This window comes from Danio rerio, chromosome 15 (genome assembly GCF_052040795.2).
Source record: "Danio rerio strain M-AB ecotype USA chromosome 15, GRCz13ab, whole genome shotgun sequence".
Classification (NCBI taxonomy): domain Eukaryota; kingdom Metazoa; phylum Chordata; class Actinopteri; order Cypriniformes; family Danionidae; genus Danio; species Danio rerio.
In genome coordinates, this window is record NC_141035.1 from 47,182,181 (window position 1) to 47,196,684 (window position 14,504).

General features: G+C 46.3%; 3 protein-coding genes across 4 annotated transcripts in view; 1 reads left to right on the top strand and 2 right to left on the bottom strand.

Moving 5' to 3' along the window:
• The window catches only part of gria4a (glutamate receptor, ionotropic, AMPA 4a), an 877,747-nt gene that overhangs the window by 545,552 nt on the left and 317,691 nt on the right, over nucleotides 1–14,504 (bottom strand). The window lies entirely within an intron of this gene.
• Nucleotides 1–14,504, bottom strand: part of LOC100535385 (uncharacterized) — a 199,308-nt gene that overhangs the window by 135,375 nt on the left and 49,429 nt on the right. The window lies entirely within an intron of this gene.
• gucy1a2 (guanylate cyclase 1, soluble, alpha 2) overlaps nucleotides 1–14,504 on the top strand; it is a 72,181-nt gene that overhangs the window by 56,498 nt on the left and 1,179 nt on the right. For both annotated transcript variants that reach the window (XM_087284687.1, XM_087284686.1), the window contains exon 8: nucleotides 10,061–10,215. In XM_087284687.1, coding sequence (XP_087140813.1) covers nucleotides 10,061–10,215 — 155 coding nt within the window. The remainder of the gene's footprint in view (nucleotides 1–10,060; nucleotides 10,216–14,504) is intronic.

Here is a 14,504-nt window from a genome sequence, read left to right on the forward strand (position 1 = left end):
TTTTATTTATCTTTGCAAATATTTACATTTTTAAATGATTACTTCTATTTTAGAGAAAGCTTACTTGTAAGTGGTGTTATGGTGAGCTATTTTAGAACAGGCCTGTGAGCAACACACGAGAGCCTCGTGAGCTATCTGGTGCCCATCGGTACCATATTTGGTGACTCCTGGTTTAACAGAAATGAAATTCATAAAGGTTCGTAACCATCAGGTAGCGCTTAAAGCATGCGACCTGCTTATGCTTCCTTCCTTAAGCGCTGGAATAGAAGCCATTCATTTATTAGCTATCCAATTTCATCCTCAGTATATCCTTTTTACACAGATGCTGCCCCCTTCGTGGGTATATTATCGGGGCCGCCAATGCGCTTCTAACGGGCAATATAGTCAATACATTCTGAAAAAAAAAAAAAAAAAAAAAAAAAAAAAAAAAAAAAAAAAAAATTTAATAATACTGCTGTACATGTTCCTAGTTGCATAGGAAACCGCTGACTCTCTTTTGCTTTATTTTCAGAAACTGGTATCAGAAGCAGAGCCGCAGCTGACTCCATCTCTCCTTTTAAGATGATAATCCCATAACCACAGCATACACAATTTGCGTCAGCATTCATTTATACATTTTAAGTTACCCCAGAACACCTCATCAGTTTCTCACTGCTCAACATATCCACACATTCCGTTCAATAACATTTTTGGTTTCATAACACCTTAAAGTCATAGGACCATTCAGGCTTCCCACCAGATTCATAATCCAGTCACTCATTCAGAATTGGAGCCACCACCACAGCAGCACACAAGGGCTATCGTAACAACACATACAAACACTAGGAAAGTAGTCTCCCGACGCCTTCAAATCTTATATCTGACTCAGCCACAGCCATCTCAGGGAAGCTCAGAGGACCCTCACCAGCAGACGCAGTAATCCCAGCGGCCAAGGGCATGGGCCTAGTCCAGGGAGAGAATACGACCCAACCATACCAGCTTCCCGAGGGCAGAGGAACTACCCAGTCTCCCAAGGGCGCGGGCATGACCCAGCCATCTAGCTTCCTTTCTTCCTTCCAGCTGATTTGCACTCAGCCTTCTCCCCCTTTTCACTCACCTAACTCCAGTAGGAGTTCTCTCCCTGCCCAGGCCCCCTTGTCACCCCCGCCCCCCCCGGCCGCTGCCACAGAAGTTTTCACTGCCCCCCAACTTTTCTAACTTCTGTAGGACCCCGCCCCCCCCATGGCTCTGGCCCCCGCAGGGGCGTTACCCCGAGCTTCGATTCTCGCAGGAATCATCTCACTGCCCTGGCCTTAGCTTTTTATATTATGTCATTCCATAATGACATATAGTATAGCACTATTTATTTTTCTCTCTGTTTGATTTTATTTATATAAATTTATATCTATATGCACCCACGCATATAAATATGAATTTATATATAGTGCTGTCACCCTCACGCTCTGTTCCCGCAGGAACACCCCCAGAGCACCTATACCGCCCGTCACCCTCCAGTAAGAAGTCTTCACCTCCCCCTCATCTTTCCCGACTCCTACTGGAGCAGCTAAATAGCTCACCCAACCCCGAGCTGTGACACGAGTCATGTCACCGACCCTCCCCGGCCCTAGCTTTTATTTATGTTTATTTTTGTTTATTTCTCACACTTATCTTTTATTTTTTAAATTTATTTATATATATGTATATATATATGCACCCACGCATATAAATATATATTTATATATAGTGCTGTCACCCTCACGCTCTAACTCCCGCGGAGTTAATCCCGAGCACCGGACCCCCGCAGGGGTCATCGCCCAACTGCCATTTCCCCCTTCAGCTGGGGCTTCACCGACCATTCCTTTTCCCGACTCCAGCTGGAGATGGCACATACAGCTCTCTCTCCCGCAGGAGAGCCAAGAGCTTCGACTCTCGCAAGAGTCAGTAAAAACGCCCCCCCAAGGCCCTAGATTACCCCATTATATATTTATATATCTATATGTTTCATATAAATATATAATTATATATAGTGCTGCCACCTCCCAGCTCAATCTCCGCAAGGAGTGTTCCTCGAGCAAATTACTCCTTTGGAGTCCCCGCCCCCCCTGCCCCCCTTCACCCCCCTCTCCAGCCGGAGTCCTTCACTCCCCTTCCCTTGTAATGACTCCAGCAGGATTCCCGCCCACCCCATGGCTCTGACCCCCGCAGGGGTCTCCCCGAGTCTCTACTCCAGCAGGAGTATTCACAGCCCAAGCCAACTCTGCTCGGGTTCCCGCAGGAACCTGTTTCACCCTTTGCTCCAAAGGAGCCCTCTTTACCTTTTCTTTTTCAAATAACTATATCCAGCAGCCGGATATAGCATTTCAAGCCTTTTGGGGAGTTTCTTCGAATACACGGCTGCTGTCCCGAGCTTCATGCATTTGGGGAGCTCTCGAGAACCACCTGATCTCGTACTCCCCTCACATGCTCTATGGACCTGGCGGGAGCCCTGGGCTCAACTATCTCCGAGCTCAGGGTTCTCTCCCGGGACAGCATGCCAAACCTGCTTACAGCTGTCAAGCAATATCTAAGTGTGAACTCTTGAAGTGAAGTTTTTAAACTAATTTCGAGAGGAGCACGTGATATAATTGACAGCAGCTGGCCACCTATCTACACTCATTAGTTAGCCAATCAGATCTATCCTAACCCACTATAAGTAGCCTAGCTAGACATTACTCCCTTATCTTCGTTTTCCGAAGAAACCCCCCATCCACCCCTTTCTCCTCCTTTTCTCCTTTACAAAAAGGGGAGCTCTCGAGAACCACCTGATCTCGTACTCCCCTCACATGCTCTATGGACCTGGCGGGAGCCCTGGGCTCAACTATCTCCGAGCTCAGGGTTCTCTCCCGGGACAGCATGCCAAACCTGCTTACAGCTGTCAAGCAATATCTAAGTGTGAACTCTTGAAAAGGCATTCGAGAAACCGATTCTGCATAGATTTTGCTTCACTATTTTTGCTTGAATTCTGATTCTGTTTTTATAACAAACAGTGCTCTAGGCTAGTTTTTAACAAAGAAGGATGATCAAGGCTATTTTTTAACAGCAGGCGGTGCTCTAGGCTAGTTCTTAATAGAAGATGGAGCTCTAGGTTAATTTTAACAGCAGATGACACTATAGGCTAGTTTTAAACAGCAGATGACGCTCTGGGCTAGTTTTTAAGATAAGACAGCGCTCTAAGATAGTTTTTACGAGAAGATGGCGCTCTAGGCTAGTTTTTAAGAGAAGACGGCGCTCTAGGCTTGTTTTTAAGAGAAGATGGAGCTCTAGGTTAATTTTAACAGCAGATGACACTATAGGCTAGTTTTAAACAGCAGATGACGCTCTAGGCTAGTTTTTAAGAGAAGACGGCGCTCTAAGCTAGTTTTTACGAGAAGATGGCGCTCTAGGCTAGTTTTTAGGAGAAGATGGCGCTCTAGGCTTGTTTTTAAGAGAAGATGGCACTCTAGGCTAGTGTTTGACAGAAGATGACGCTATAGGCTAGTGTTTAACAGAAGATGGCACTCTAGGTTAGTGTTTAACAGAAGATGATGCTATAGTCTAGTGTTAAACATAAAACACCGCTCTAGGCTAGTTTTAACCACCTGATGGAGCTCTAGGCTAGTTTTTAACAGCTGATGGTGCTTAAGGCTAGTTTTTAAAAGCAGATGGCGCTCTAGGCTAGTTTTAACCAGCTGATGGAGCTCTAGGCTAGTTTTAAACAGCAGACAGTGCTCTAGGCTTGTTTTTAAGAGAAGATGGCACTCTAGGCTAGTGTTTAACAGAAGACACCGCTCTAGGCTAGTTTTTAACAGCAGATGGCACTCTAGGCTAGTTTTTTAACAGATAGTGGCGCTCTAGGCTAGTTTTTAACAGCTGATGGAACTCTAGGCTAGTTTTTAACAGCTGATGGTGCTCTAGGCTAGTTTTTAACAGCAGACAGTGCTCTAAGCTAGTTTTTAACCGCAGACATTGCTCTAGGCTAGTTCTTAACAGCTGATGGTGCTCTAGGCTAGTTTTTAACTGCAGGTGGCACTCTAGGCTAGTTTTTTAACAGAAAGTGGCGCCCTAGGCTAGTTTTTAACAGCAGACAGTGCTCTAGGCTAGTTTTTTTTAAAAGCTGATGGTGCTCTAGGCTAGTTTTTAACATAAGATGGAGCTCTAGGTTGATTTTTAACAGCAGATGACACTATAGGCTAGTTTTAAACAGAATACACCGCTCTAGGCTAGTTTTTAACAGCAGATGGGGCTCTAGGTTAGTTTAACCAGCTGATGGAGCTCTAGGCTAGTTTTTAACAGCAGACAGTGCTTTAGGCTAGTTTTTAACAGCAGACAGTGCTCTAGGCTAGTTTTTAACAGCAGACAGTGCTCTAGGCTAGTTTTTAACAGCAGACAGTTCTCTAGGCTAGTTTTTAACAGCAGACGGTGCTCTAGGCTAGTTTTTAACAGCAGACAGTGCTCTAGGCTAGTTTTTAACAGCAGACAGTTCTCTAGGCTAGTTTTTAACAGCAGATGGTGCTCTAGGCTAGTTTTTAACAGCAGATGGTGGTCTAGGCTAGTTTTTAACAGCTCATGGTGCTCTAGGCTAGTTTTTTTTAAACAGAAATTGCACCCTCGGCTAGTTTTCAACAGCAGAAGGTGCTCTAGGCTATTTTTTACAACAGATGGCACTGTAGGCTAGTTTTTAACAGCAGATGGCGCTCTAGGCTAGTTTTCAACAGCAGATGGCGCTCTAGGCTAGTTTTTAACAGCAGATGGCGCTCTAGGCTAGTTTTCAACAGCAGATGGCGCTCTAGGCTAGTTTTCAACAGCAGATGGCGCTCTAGGCTAGTTTTTAACAGCAGATGGCGCTCTAGGCTAGTTTTTAACAGCAGATGGCGCACTAGGCTTAATTTTTAACAGCAGATGGCACTCTAGGCTAGTTTTTTAACAGAAAATGGTGCTCTTGGCTAGTTTTCAACCGCAGACGGTACTCTGTTTACTTTTTAACAGCAGATGGCGCACTAGGCTTACTTTTTAACAGCAGACGGCACTCTAGGCGAATGTTTTGGCAGCAAACGGTGCTCCAGGCTACTTTTTAACAGCAGACGGTGCTCTAGGCTAGACATTTGATTGTTATATCAAAAGAGCTGTAAAGTCTTAATTGTATATTGATGAGAAGGTATATTATTTCCCACATCGAAAGCAAAAACAAATAGTCACTTGTGAGTGATCCATAATCACATCTCTCATGTAGACTCACAGTTTGAAGCATAAGCACATGCTGTCATGAATAATTAAGCAATGCGTCTTCTCATAGGATAATAACAACACAGTCTCATGAATAATAATTATACATACGCATTACTATAACCATTCACCAGCTCTTATTCAATTGTTCACCTCAAAACAATATGGTTAGTTTTGATTTGATGTGCACTTTAAAGATATGAGATGGAAACAATTTAAAAAGCTTTATGTATATTGTAATTTGAATATTTGTATGTGTGGACGTAAACAGCCAATGTTACAGTACGCTAGCGCACATGTCTGGAGAGACTCCGCTGTAGTCTAGTCTGCTGTATGATTGACAGCACTGTCAGCATGACAACAAGGCCATGAATAATATCAGGGTCGTCGCCGTGGGCAACCATGCATCATCATTAAATGTGAGCGTGAGTGTGTATATTTGTGGACTCCGTGACACGAGAGCGGCAGTAATAAGTTGCCCTTTCCATAACACCTCTGTTTATGAGCAGTTCGGTTCAGCTCACGTAATAAGCCTGATGTTTAGAAACGCATGAATAATGTCTGTGTTCACATGCGGATCCAGCGTCTGTCACGACTGTGTCATTATCTCTGTTGCAAAACATTCGTACTAACATTACGTCCATTACATCAGTGCGATTGGGAAGGTGTGTACTGCTCTGTGATTGACAGCTGTCAGTCACTGCTGCCCTTGTTAGCTCTTCTTTAGCGCTCGGCTGGTGTGCGTCTTGCACTCTTGACAGTATTAGATCTTCTCTAAAGTTGCTATGGTGACGCTTTAGTGTGTGTGTGTGTGTGTATGTGTGTGGTTAGTTTTCACACACACATGCACATTTTAGCTCTGTTACACATACTAGAGAGCATTTAAGCCATCATAGATGCAAAGGTGGGATTTACAAGCTTTGACAACAGAAAAAGTGACAAAAGTGTTGTTGTGGATTTCAGTTTTAAGAGAAACAAAGAATACCTTGACTTCTAGTCGATCATTTGTTGAAGTGTCAGAAGGTGGATTTTCCTGATGAATCATCTGTTGATCTGCATCCCAATCATCACCAATACTGCAGAAGACCTACTGGAACCCGCTTGGAGCCAAGATTCAAGAAATCAGTCAAGTTTGGTGAAGGAAAAATCATGGTTTGGGGTTACATTCAGTATGGGGGTGTGCGAGAGATCTGCAACATCAACAGCCTGAGGTATCAAGACATTTGTGCTGCCCATTACATTACAAACCACTGGAGAGGGACAGTTCTCCAGCAGGATAGCGCTCCTTCACATACTTCAGCCTCCACATCAAAGCTCCTGAAGGTCAAGCTGCTCCAGGATTGGCCAGCCCAGTCAGCCTACATGAACATTATTGAGCATGTCTGGGGTAAGATCGAGAAGGCATTGAAGATGATTTCAAAGAGTCTTGATGAACTCTGGGAGTCCTGCAGGAACGCTTTCTCTGCCATTCCAGATGACTTTATTAATCAGTGATTTGAGTCAGTGCAGAGATGTATGGATGCAGTCCTCCAAGCTCATGATGGAGTCAGACACAATCTTCATTCTGTCTCCACTGCAGCAGGACTTTATATTCTATACTGGACATTATTTCTGTTCAGTGATGAGACTTTAGTCTAAGCAGAGTCAGACCTTACTGTCCTAATTAAATCATTAATAATCAAGGCATGATCATATTTTATTGTGGTAAAAATAAGCGTCATCTGGAGGCCTTTGCCTTTCATATATGCCTCTTCTGATACCAAATGATCAACTAGAAGTCAACTTATTATGTGTTGTTCCTAAAGCTTGGACTTTTGTCAGGGAGTGCACTATTTGGTTTATTTTTGAAAGATGAAACGCGTAACTTAGCATTTAACACAATTATTATTCTTGGGAAGTTCTTTTTACATAAGAACAGATTAAAAATCCTAATTTTATTCGCTTAAACAAATAAAAAAAAGAATGACTTAATTCTCTGTGATTTAGTAAAACACTTTGCTATTTGCTATTTGTCTGGTGTCTGATTTGTACCAGACCATTTATGGTTGTATTGTTTACTTTGTTCAATAACGTAAAAAGTGTGGCACGGTGCCTCAGAATAGAGAGGCCGGCGACACTACCCTCACCACCCGCGCCGTCAGTTAAATCCGCGTCTATGGCGGCAGAATAGAGAGGGCGGCGTCCCCGACACTACCCTCACCACCCGCGCCGTCAGTTAAATCCGCGTCTATGGCGGCAGAATAGAGAGGGCGGCATCCCCGACACTACCCTCACCACCCGCGCCCTCAGTTATATCCGCGTCTATGGCGGCAGAATAGAGAGGGCGGCGTCCCCGACACTATCCTCACCACCCACGCCCTCAGTTATATCCGCGTCAAGGGCGGCAGAATAGAGAGGGCGGCGTCCCCAACACTACCCTCACCACCCGCGCCCTCAGTTATATCCACGTCTAGGGCGGCAGAATAGAGAGGGCGGCATCCCCGACACTATCCTCACCACCCGCGCCCTCAGTTATATCCACGTCTATGGTGGCAGAATAGAGAGGGCGGCGTCCCTGACACTACCCTCACCACCCGCGCCCTCAGTTATATCCACGTCTATGGTGGCAGAATAGAGAGGGCGGCGTCCCTGACACTACCCTCACCACCCGCGCCCTCAGTTATATCCACGTCTAGGGCGGCAGAATAGAGAGGGTGGCATCCCCGACACTATCCTCACCACCCACACCCTCAGTTATATCCGCGTCTAGGGTGGCAGAATAGAAAAGGCGGCATCCCCGACACTATCCTCACCACCCGCGCCCTCATTTATATCCGCGTCTAGGGTGGCAGAAGAGAGAAGGCGGCATCCCAGACACTATCCTCACCACCCGCGCCCTCAGTTATATCCGCGTCTATGGCGGCAGAATAGAGAGTGCGGCATCCCCGACACTACCCTCACCACCCGCGCCCTCAGTTATATCCGCGTCTAGGGCGGCAGAATAGAGAGGGCGGCGTCCCCGACACTACCCTCACCACCCGCGCCCTCAGTTATATCCACGTCTAGGGCGGCAGAATAGAGAGGGCGGCGTCCCCGACACTACCCTCACCACCCGCGCCTTCAGTTATATCCACGTCTAGGGCGGCAGAATAGAGAGGGCGGCATCCCCGACACTACCCTCACCACCCGCGCCCTCAGTTATATCCTCGTCTAGGGCGGCAGAATAGAGAGAGCGGCATCCCCGACACTTCCCTCACCACCTGCGCCCTCAGTTATATCCGCGTTAAGGCTGGCAAAATAGAGAGGGCGGCATCCCCGACACTTCCCTCACCTCCCGCGCCCTCAGTTATATCCACGTCTAGGGTGGCAGAATAGAGAGGGCGGCGTCCCCGACAATACCCTCACCACGCGCGCCCTCAGTTATATCCACGTCTAGGGCGGCAGAATAGAGAGGGCGGCATCCCCGACACTACCCTCACCACCCGCGCCCTCAGTTATATCCACGTCTAGGGCGGCAGAATAGAGAGGGCGGCGTCCCCGACACTACCCTCACCACCCGCGCCCTCAGTTATATCGACGTCTAGGGCGGCAGAATAGAGAGGGCGGCATCCCCGACACTATCCTCACCACCCGCGCCCTCAGTTATATCCGCGTCTATGGCGGCAGAATAGAGAGGGCGGCGTCCCCGACACTACCCTCACCACCCGCGCCCTCAGTTATATCCGCGTCAAGGGCGGCAGAATAGAGAGGGCGGCGTCCCCGACACTACCCTCACCACCCGCGCCCTCAGTTATATCCGCGTCTATGGCGGCAGAATAGAGAGGGCGGCGTCCCCGACACTACCCTCACCACCCGCGCCCTCAGTTATATCCGCGTCAAGGGCGGCAGAATAGAGAGGGCGGCGTCCCCGACACTACCCTCACCACCCGCGCCCTCAGTTATATCCACGTCAAGGGCGGCAGAATAGAGAGGGCGGCATCCCCGACACTACCCTCACCACCCGCGCCCTCAGTTATATCCGCGTCTATGGCGGCAGAATAGAGAGGGCGGCATCCCCGACACTACCCTCACCACCCGCGCCCTCAGTTATATCCGCGTCTATGGCGGCAGAATAGAGAGGGCGGCATCCCCGACACTACCCTCACCACCCACGCCCTCAGTTATATCCACGTCTAGGGCGGCAGAATAGATAGAGCGGCATCCCCGACACTATCCTCACCACCCGCGCCCTCAGTTATATCCGCGTCTATGGCGGCAGAATAGAGAGGGCGGCATCCCCGACACTACCCTCACCACCCGCGCCCTCAGTTATATCCGCGTCTATGGCGGCAGAATAGAGAGGGCGGCATCCCCGACACTACCCTCACCACCCGCGCCCTCAGTTATATCCGCGTTAAGGCTGGCAAAATAGAGAGGGCGGCATCCCCGACACTTCCCTCACCTCCCGCGCCCTCAGTTATATCCACGTCGAGGGCGGCAGAATAGAGAGGGCGGCATCCCCGACACTATCCTCACCTCCCGCGCCCTCAGTTATATCCGCGTCGAGGGCGGCAGAATAGAGAGGACGACGTCCCCGACACTTCCCTCACCACCCGCGCCCTCAGTTATATCCGCGTCTAGGGCGGCAGAATAGAGAGGGCGGCGATAGCTCTAAAAACTGCTTTTATTCTAGCCGAAATAATACAAATAAGACTTTCTCCAGAAGAAAAAAATATTATAGGAAATACTGTGAAAAATTCCTTGGTCTGTTAAACATAATTCGGGAAAAACTAAAGAAATAAATATAATAATAATAATGTTGACATCAAGTGTACATGTAAATAAAGCTGATTTGATTTCCCTCTCTCCTCCATCTCTGTAGCTGAGGATCGGGATTCACTCGGGCTCAGTGCTGGCTGGTGTTGTGGGTGTGATGATGCCGCGCTACTGTCTGTTCGGGAACAACGTCACGCTGGCCAGCAAGTTTGAGTCGGGCAGTCATCCGCGCTGCATCAACGTCAGCCCTACTACATACCAGTGAGAGAAAACACACTCACATACACACATACACTACACCAGGGGTGTCAAACTCAATTCCTGGAGGGCCGAAGCCCTGCACAGTTTAGTTCCAACCCTGCTCCAACACACTTACCTGTAGGTTTCAAACAAGCCTGAAGGACTCAATTAGTTTGGTGTTTAGTTATCAGGTGTGTTTAATTAAGGTTGGAACTAAACTGTGCAGAGCTGCGGCCCTTTTGGAACTGAGTTTGACATCTGTGCACTACACGCTCATGCACACACACTTGTTTTTGTGAATTGTGGGGACATTCCCTAATTTTCCTATATTTTTTATCCCCATACCCAACACTACACCTAACCCTAATGCTAATCAGAAACTATTTTAGTTTTGAATTAAATGTGTATATATGTATATGTAAGATTTATGAGCTTTTGGAAAAATTTGGTCATCATGGCCAGTGTCCTCATAAGCCCCCCGTCTCCTCATAATACCTGTCATACTCATGTCATTATGCAAATTTGTGTCCTTATGTGGCATACACACACACACACACACACACACACACACACACACACACACACAATCATGCACAATCACACACACACAAACACACACACACACACACACACACAAACACACACACACAATCATGCACAATCACACACACACACACACACACACACACACACACACACACACACACAATCATGCACACAATCATGCACAATCACACACACACAAACACACACACACACACACACACACACACACACACACACACACACAAACACACACACACAATCATGCACAATCACACACACACACACACACACACAATCACACACACACACACACACACACACACACACACACACACACTCCCTCAATTATACACATACACCCCTGCTTAATACCAAACATGCACTCACACATAAATATAAACACTCACCAATGCACACACACACTTAGACACACATACTTACAATCATGCACACACACACACACTCCTCACACACTCCCACAATTATACACATGCACTCACATATGCACAAACACACACAAACACACACCAATACAAATACACTGAGATATATTAATACATACACACAAACACAAAATAACAAACATGCACTCACACATAAAGATAAACACTCACCAATGATCACACACTTACACACATACTAACAATCATGCACACACACACACACACACTCCCACAATCACGCACATGCATTCACAAATGCACCAATAAATACTATGCGAACACACAGAGACAAATGCACATACACATGTGCGCAGACACACACACACACACACACACACACACACACACACACACACACACACATTTTCATGTTTTATAGGTTCTTGCGTCAAACATAATAATGTATATCTACTCCATAAACTATATATTCTCTGTCTCTCTACCCCATCCATAGTCTTAAACTAAACCATAGTCCTAAACTAATCAGTATTTTTACATTTACACGATACCAGAAAACCAGACAAATGTCCCCAGAAGGTCAACATCTATTCATTTTGCTATATTTGCTATACATTATGAATACCAGAGCCACACACTCCCGCTCGCAGCGACTGATGTGCAACCCTGCTGCAGTAGAGACAGTCACACCTGTTTCTATGGTAACCTGCTTCAGCTGAGATCATCAAGGACGATGCTCTGCAGTCAAGAGCAGCTCTGAAGATTTCACACACACACGTCAATATGCAGGAGCAGCAGCCCACAGTTTTTCACGTGCACACTAACACACACCGCACATGAATAATCAAGTGCACACGTTCAAACTCTTATATGCTTACATGCACAAATAATTGAAACAGTCTTAAAATAAATATATGTATATACACCCCTTACAGATCTTTCTTTTAAAGGGGTGGTCCAGAGTGTGTTTTTAAGGCTTGGTTGTGTTTATAAGATGCAAATCAATATGTGCTCAGGCTTTATTTCTAGATAATCTCGTTATTTTTATATATATCTTACTTTAATTATATACAGCTACTCAGCTAACATGAAAACCGCTGTCATATATCCTAGTTCCTTCAAAAGCCCGCCCTCAAGAGGCTCTGATTGGTCAGATAACATAATGTACTGTGATTCGCAGATCGGCTCCATGTCACCAGGAAGTATTGTGCCTCAACCAGCTTTGCCTCAGTTGTGTTAACACTGTCAGTCAGAGTAGCTGTTAAGCCTGGTTTATACTTCTGCGTCAGGTGACCGGCGTGACCCACGGCGCATGCAACGCGCGTAGCTCTGCATTTATACTTCTGCGTGCTGTTTCTGTTCTGCATTAACACTTCCAAAACGCTAGTTGGCAGTGAGGTTTTAATGTTCCTCTGTGTCGAGTTTCTCCACTGGTGTTTTTTTTTTCTGAACGGTTTCTGAATGTACAAGTGGCTCAAACTGGCGGACGTGCAACAACTTTAACCATGAGGTAAACACATTCAAACTTTCCATACCGAGCTCCTTCACGGGACTTCACACTTGTAAACAATCACTCCATCGGCTTGCGCAGCTATCGGTCCCGCCCAGACTCATCAGCACTACCAAGCCGACCAATCACAGAGCTTGCGCTACGCATCGTTGCGACGTGTAGTTACATTTTTTGAGCGGTGCATGTCAGCGACGCCGACGGCCACGACGTAAGGCTATGCGTCGACACTAAGGCTGCTCCATATTGACATGAGAGCATCACACAGTTGCTGCAGATTTATCGGCTGCACATCCATGATTTGAATCTCCCTTTTCACCACATTCCAAAGGTGCTCTATTGGATTGAGATCTGGTGACTGTGGAGGCCATTTGAGTACAGTGAACTCATTTTCATGTTCAAGAAACCAGTCTGAGATGATTCGTGTTTTATGACATGGTGCGTTATCCTGCTGGAAGAGACTATCGGAAGATGGAGACACTGTGTTCATAAAGGCATAAACCTGGGGCCTCATGTATCAACGCTGCGTACGCACAAAAACTTTGCGTACGCCAGGTTTCACGATCAGAATCGCTCATGTTTGGATTAACTAACGATGAACTGAACGTGGGAATGTGCGCAGCTTCACGGCAGCTTTCTGGCTGGCGTACGCACATTTTTTTGTGCGTGTGTGTTTTATTTCCATTGGCGACTCCTAGAGGCAGTTGTTGCTCTCTACAAAGTGTCTGAGCCTTGCAATGACAGCTGTATGAGACTGGTTCATCTAGCAGGTAAATAAGGTTTCCATACCATACAGTTGACCAGCTAAACATTAAAGCGCAATTTGCAGCGGTCGCCTGTTTTCCCAATGTAATCGGAGTGATCTACTGCACGCACATTGCTATAAAGGCGCCACCTGAGGATGAATTTGCATGCGTGAATCAGAAACATTTCCATTCAATAAATGTGCAAATAAAATATGATGCACAAACTTATTAATGATTCCTACTTGTCTTTCTCGTTATAAATAGTAGGCAAAATCTGATATGTAGCGGAGGAATAAAGAAAAAAGAGTTCATCAGACGCTGGATTCGAACCAAGTTCATGCTCTAACAAGTCAAAGCATGTAGACATGCGACTTATGAGCTGCGCCACTGAGACTGTTGTGAGTACTGCAACATTTTACACCTATAAATCACACTATTTCGTTTTAAATCACTCAGACCCAACTGTGTTACCCGCATCAGCTAAACTCTCTATTTTTTTCTTTTGTTGTTAATTCCGGAGAACAAACTTGCAAATAACACCGCTTTTCTCCAGTCTACCTCCGAAAGCAGCACCTCTAATTCGCGTTCTGTTCAAAGTTTCTCTTTTTGCTTGCTTTTGCCGTTGCTTTTTCGTTGGGTTTTGCCATAAGTAGAGTCATTAGCATATTCATACGGGGGAGGAGGCAGGGAGGGGAGGCAGTTTCACGTTCATTCGGGTGTACAAAAGAATATGCGTGAGATTCGGTGTACGCAGCGTTTCATACATCTGAATTTTTTTCTGCGTACGCACATTTACAGCTTTGTGCGTACGCAATGTTTTAGTATGATTTCCACGCAAGTCTTCGTACATGAGGCCCCTGGTCGGCAACAATACTCAGCTCACAATTGGTACAAATGGGTCCCAAGTATGCCAAGAAAATATCCCCCACACCATTACACCTCCACCACCAGCCTGAACCATTGATACAAGGCAGGATGCATCCATGCTGTCATGTTGTTAATGCCAAATTTTGACCAAATCATACTAATGATGCAGCAGAAATGGAGACTCATCAGAGCAGGCAACGTTTCTCCAATCTTCTATTGTCCAGTTTTGGTGAGCCTGTGTGA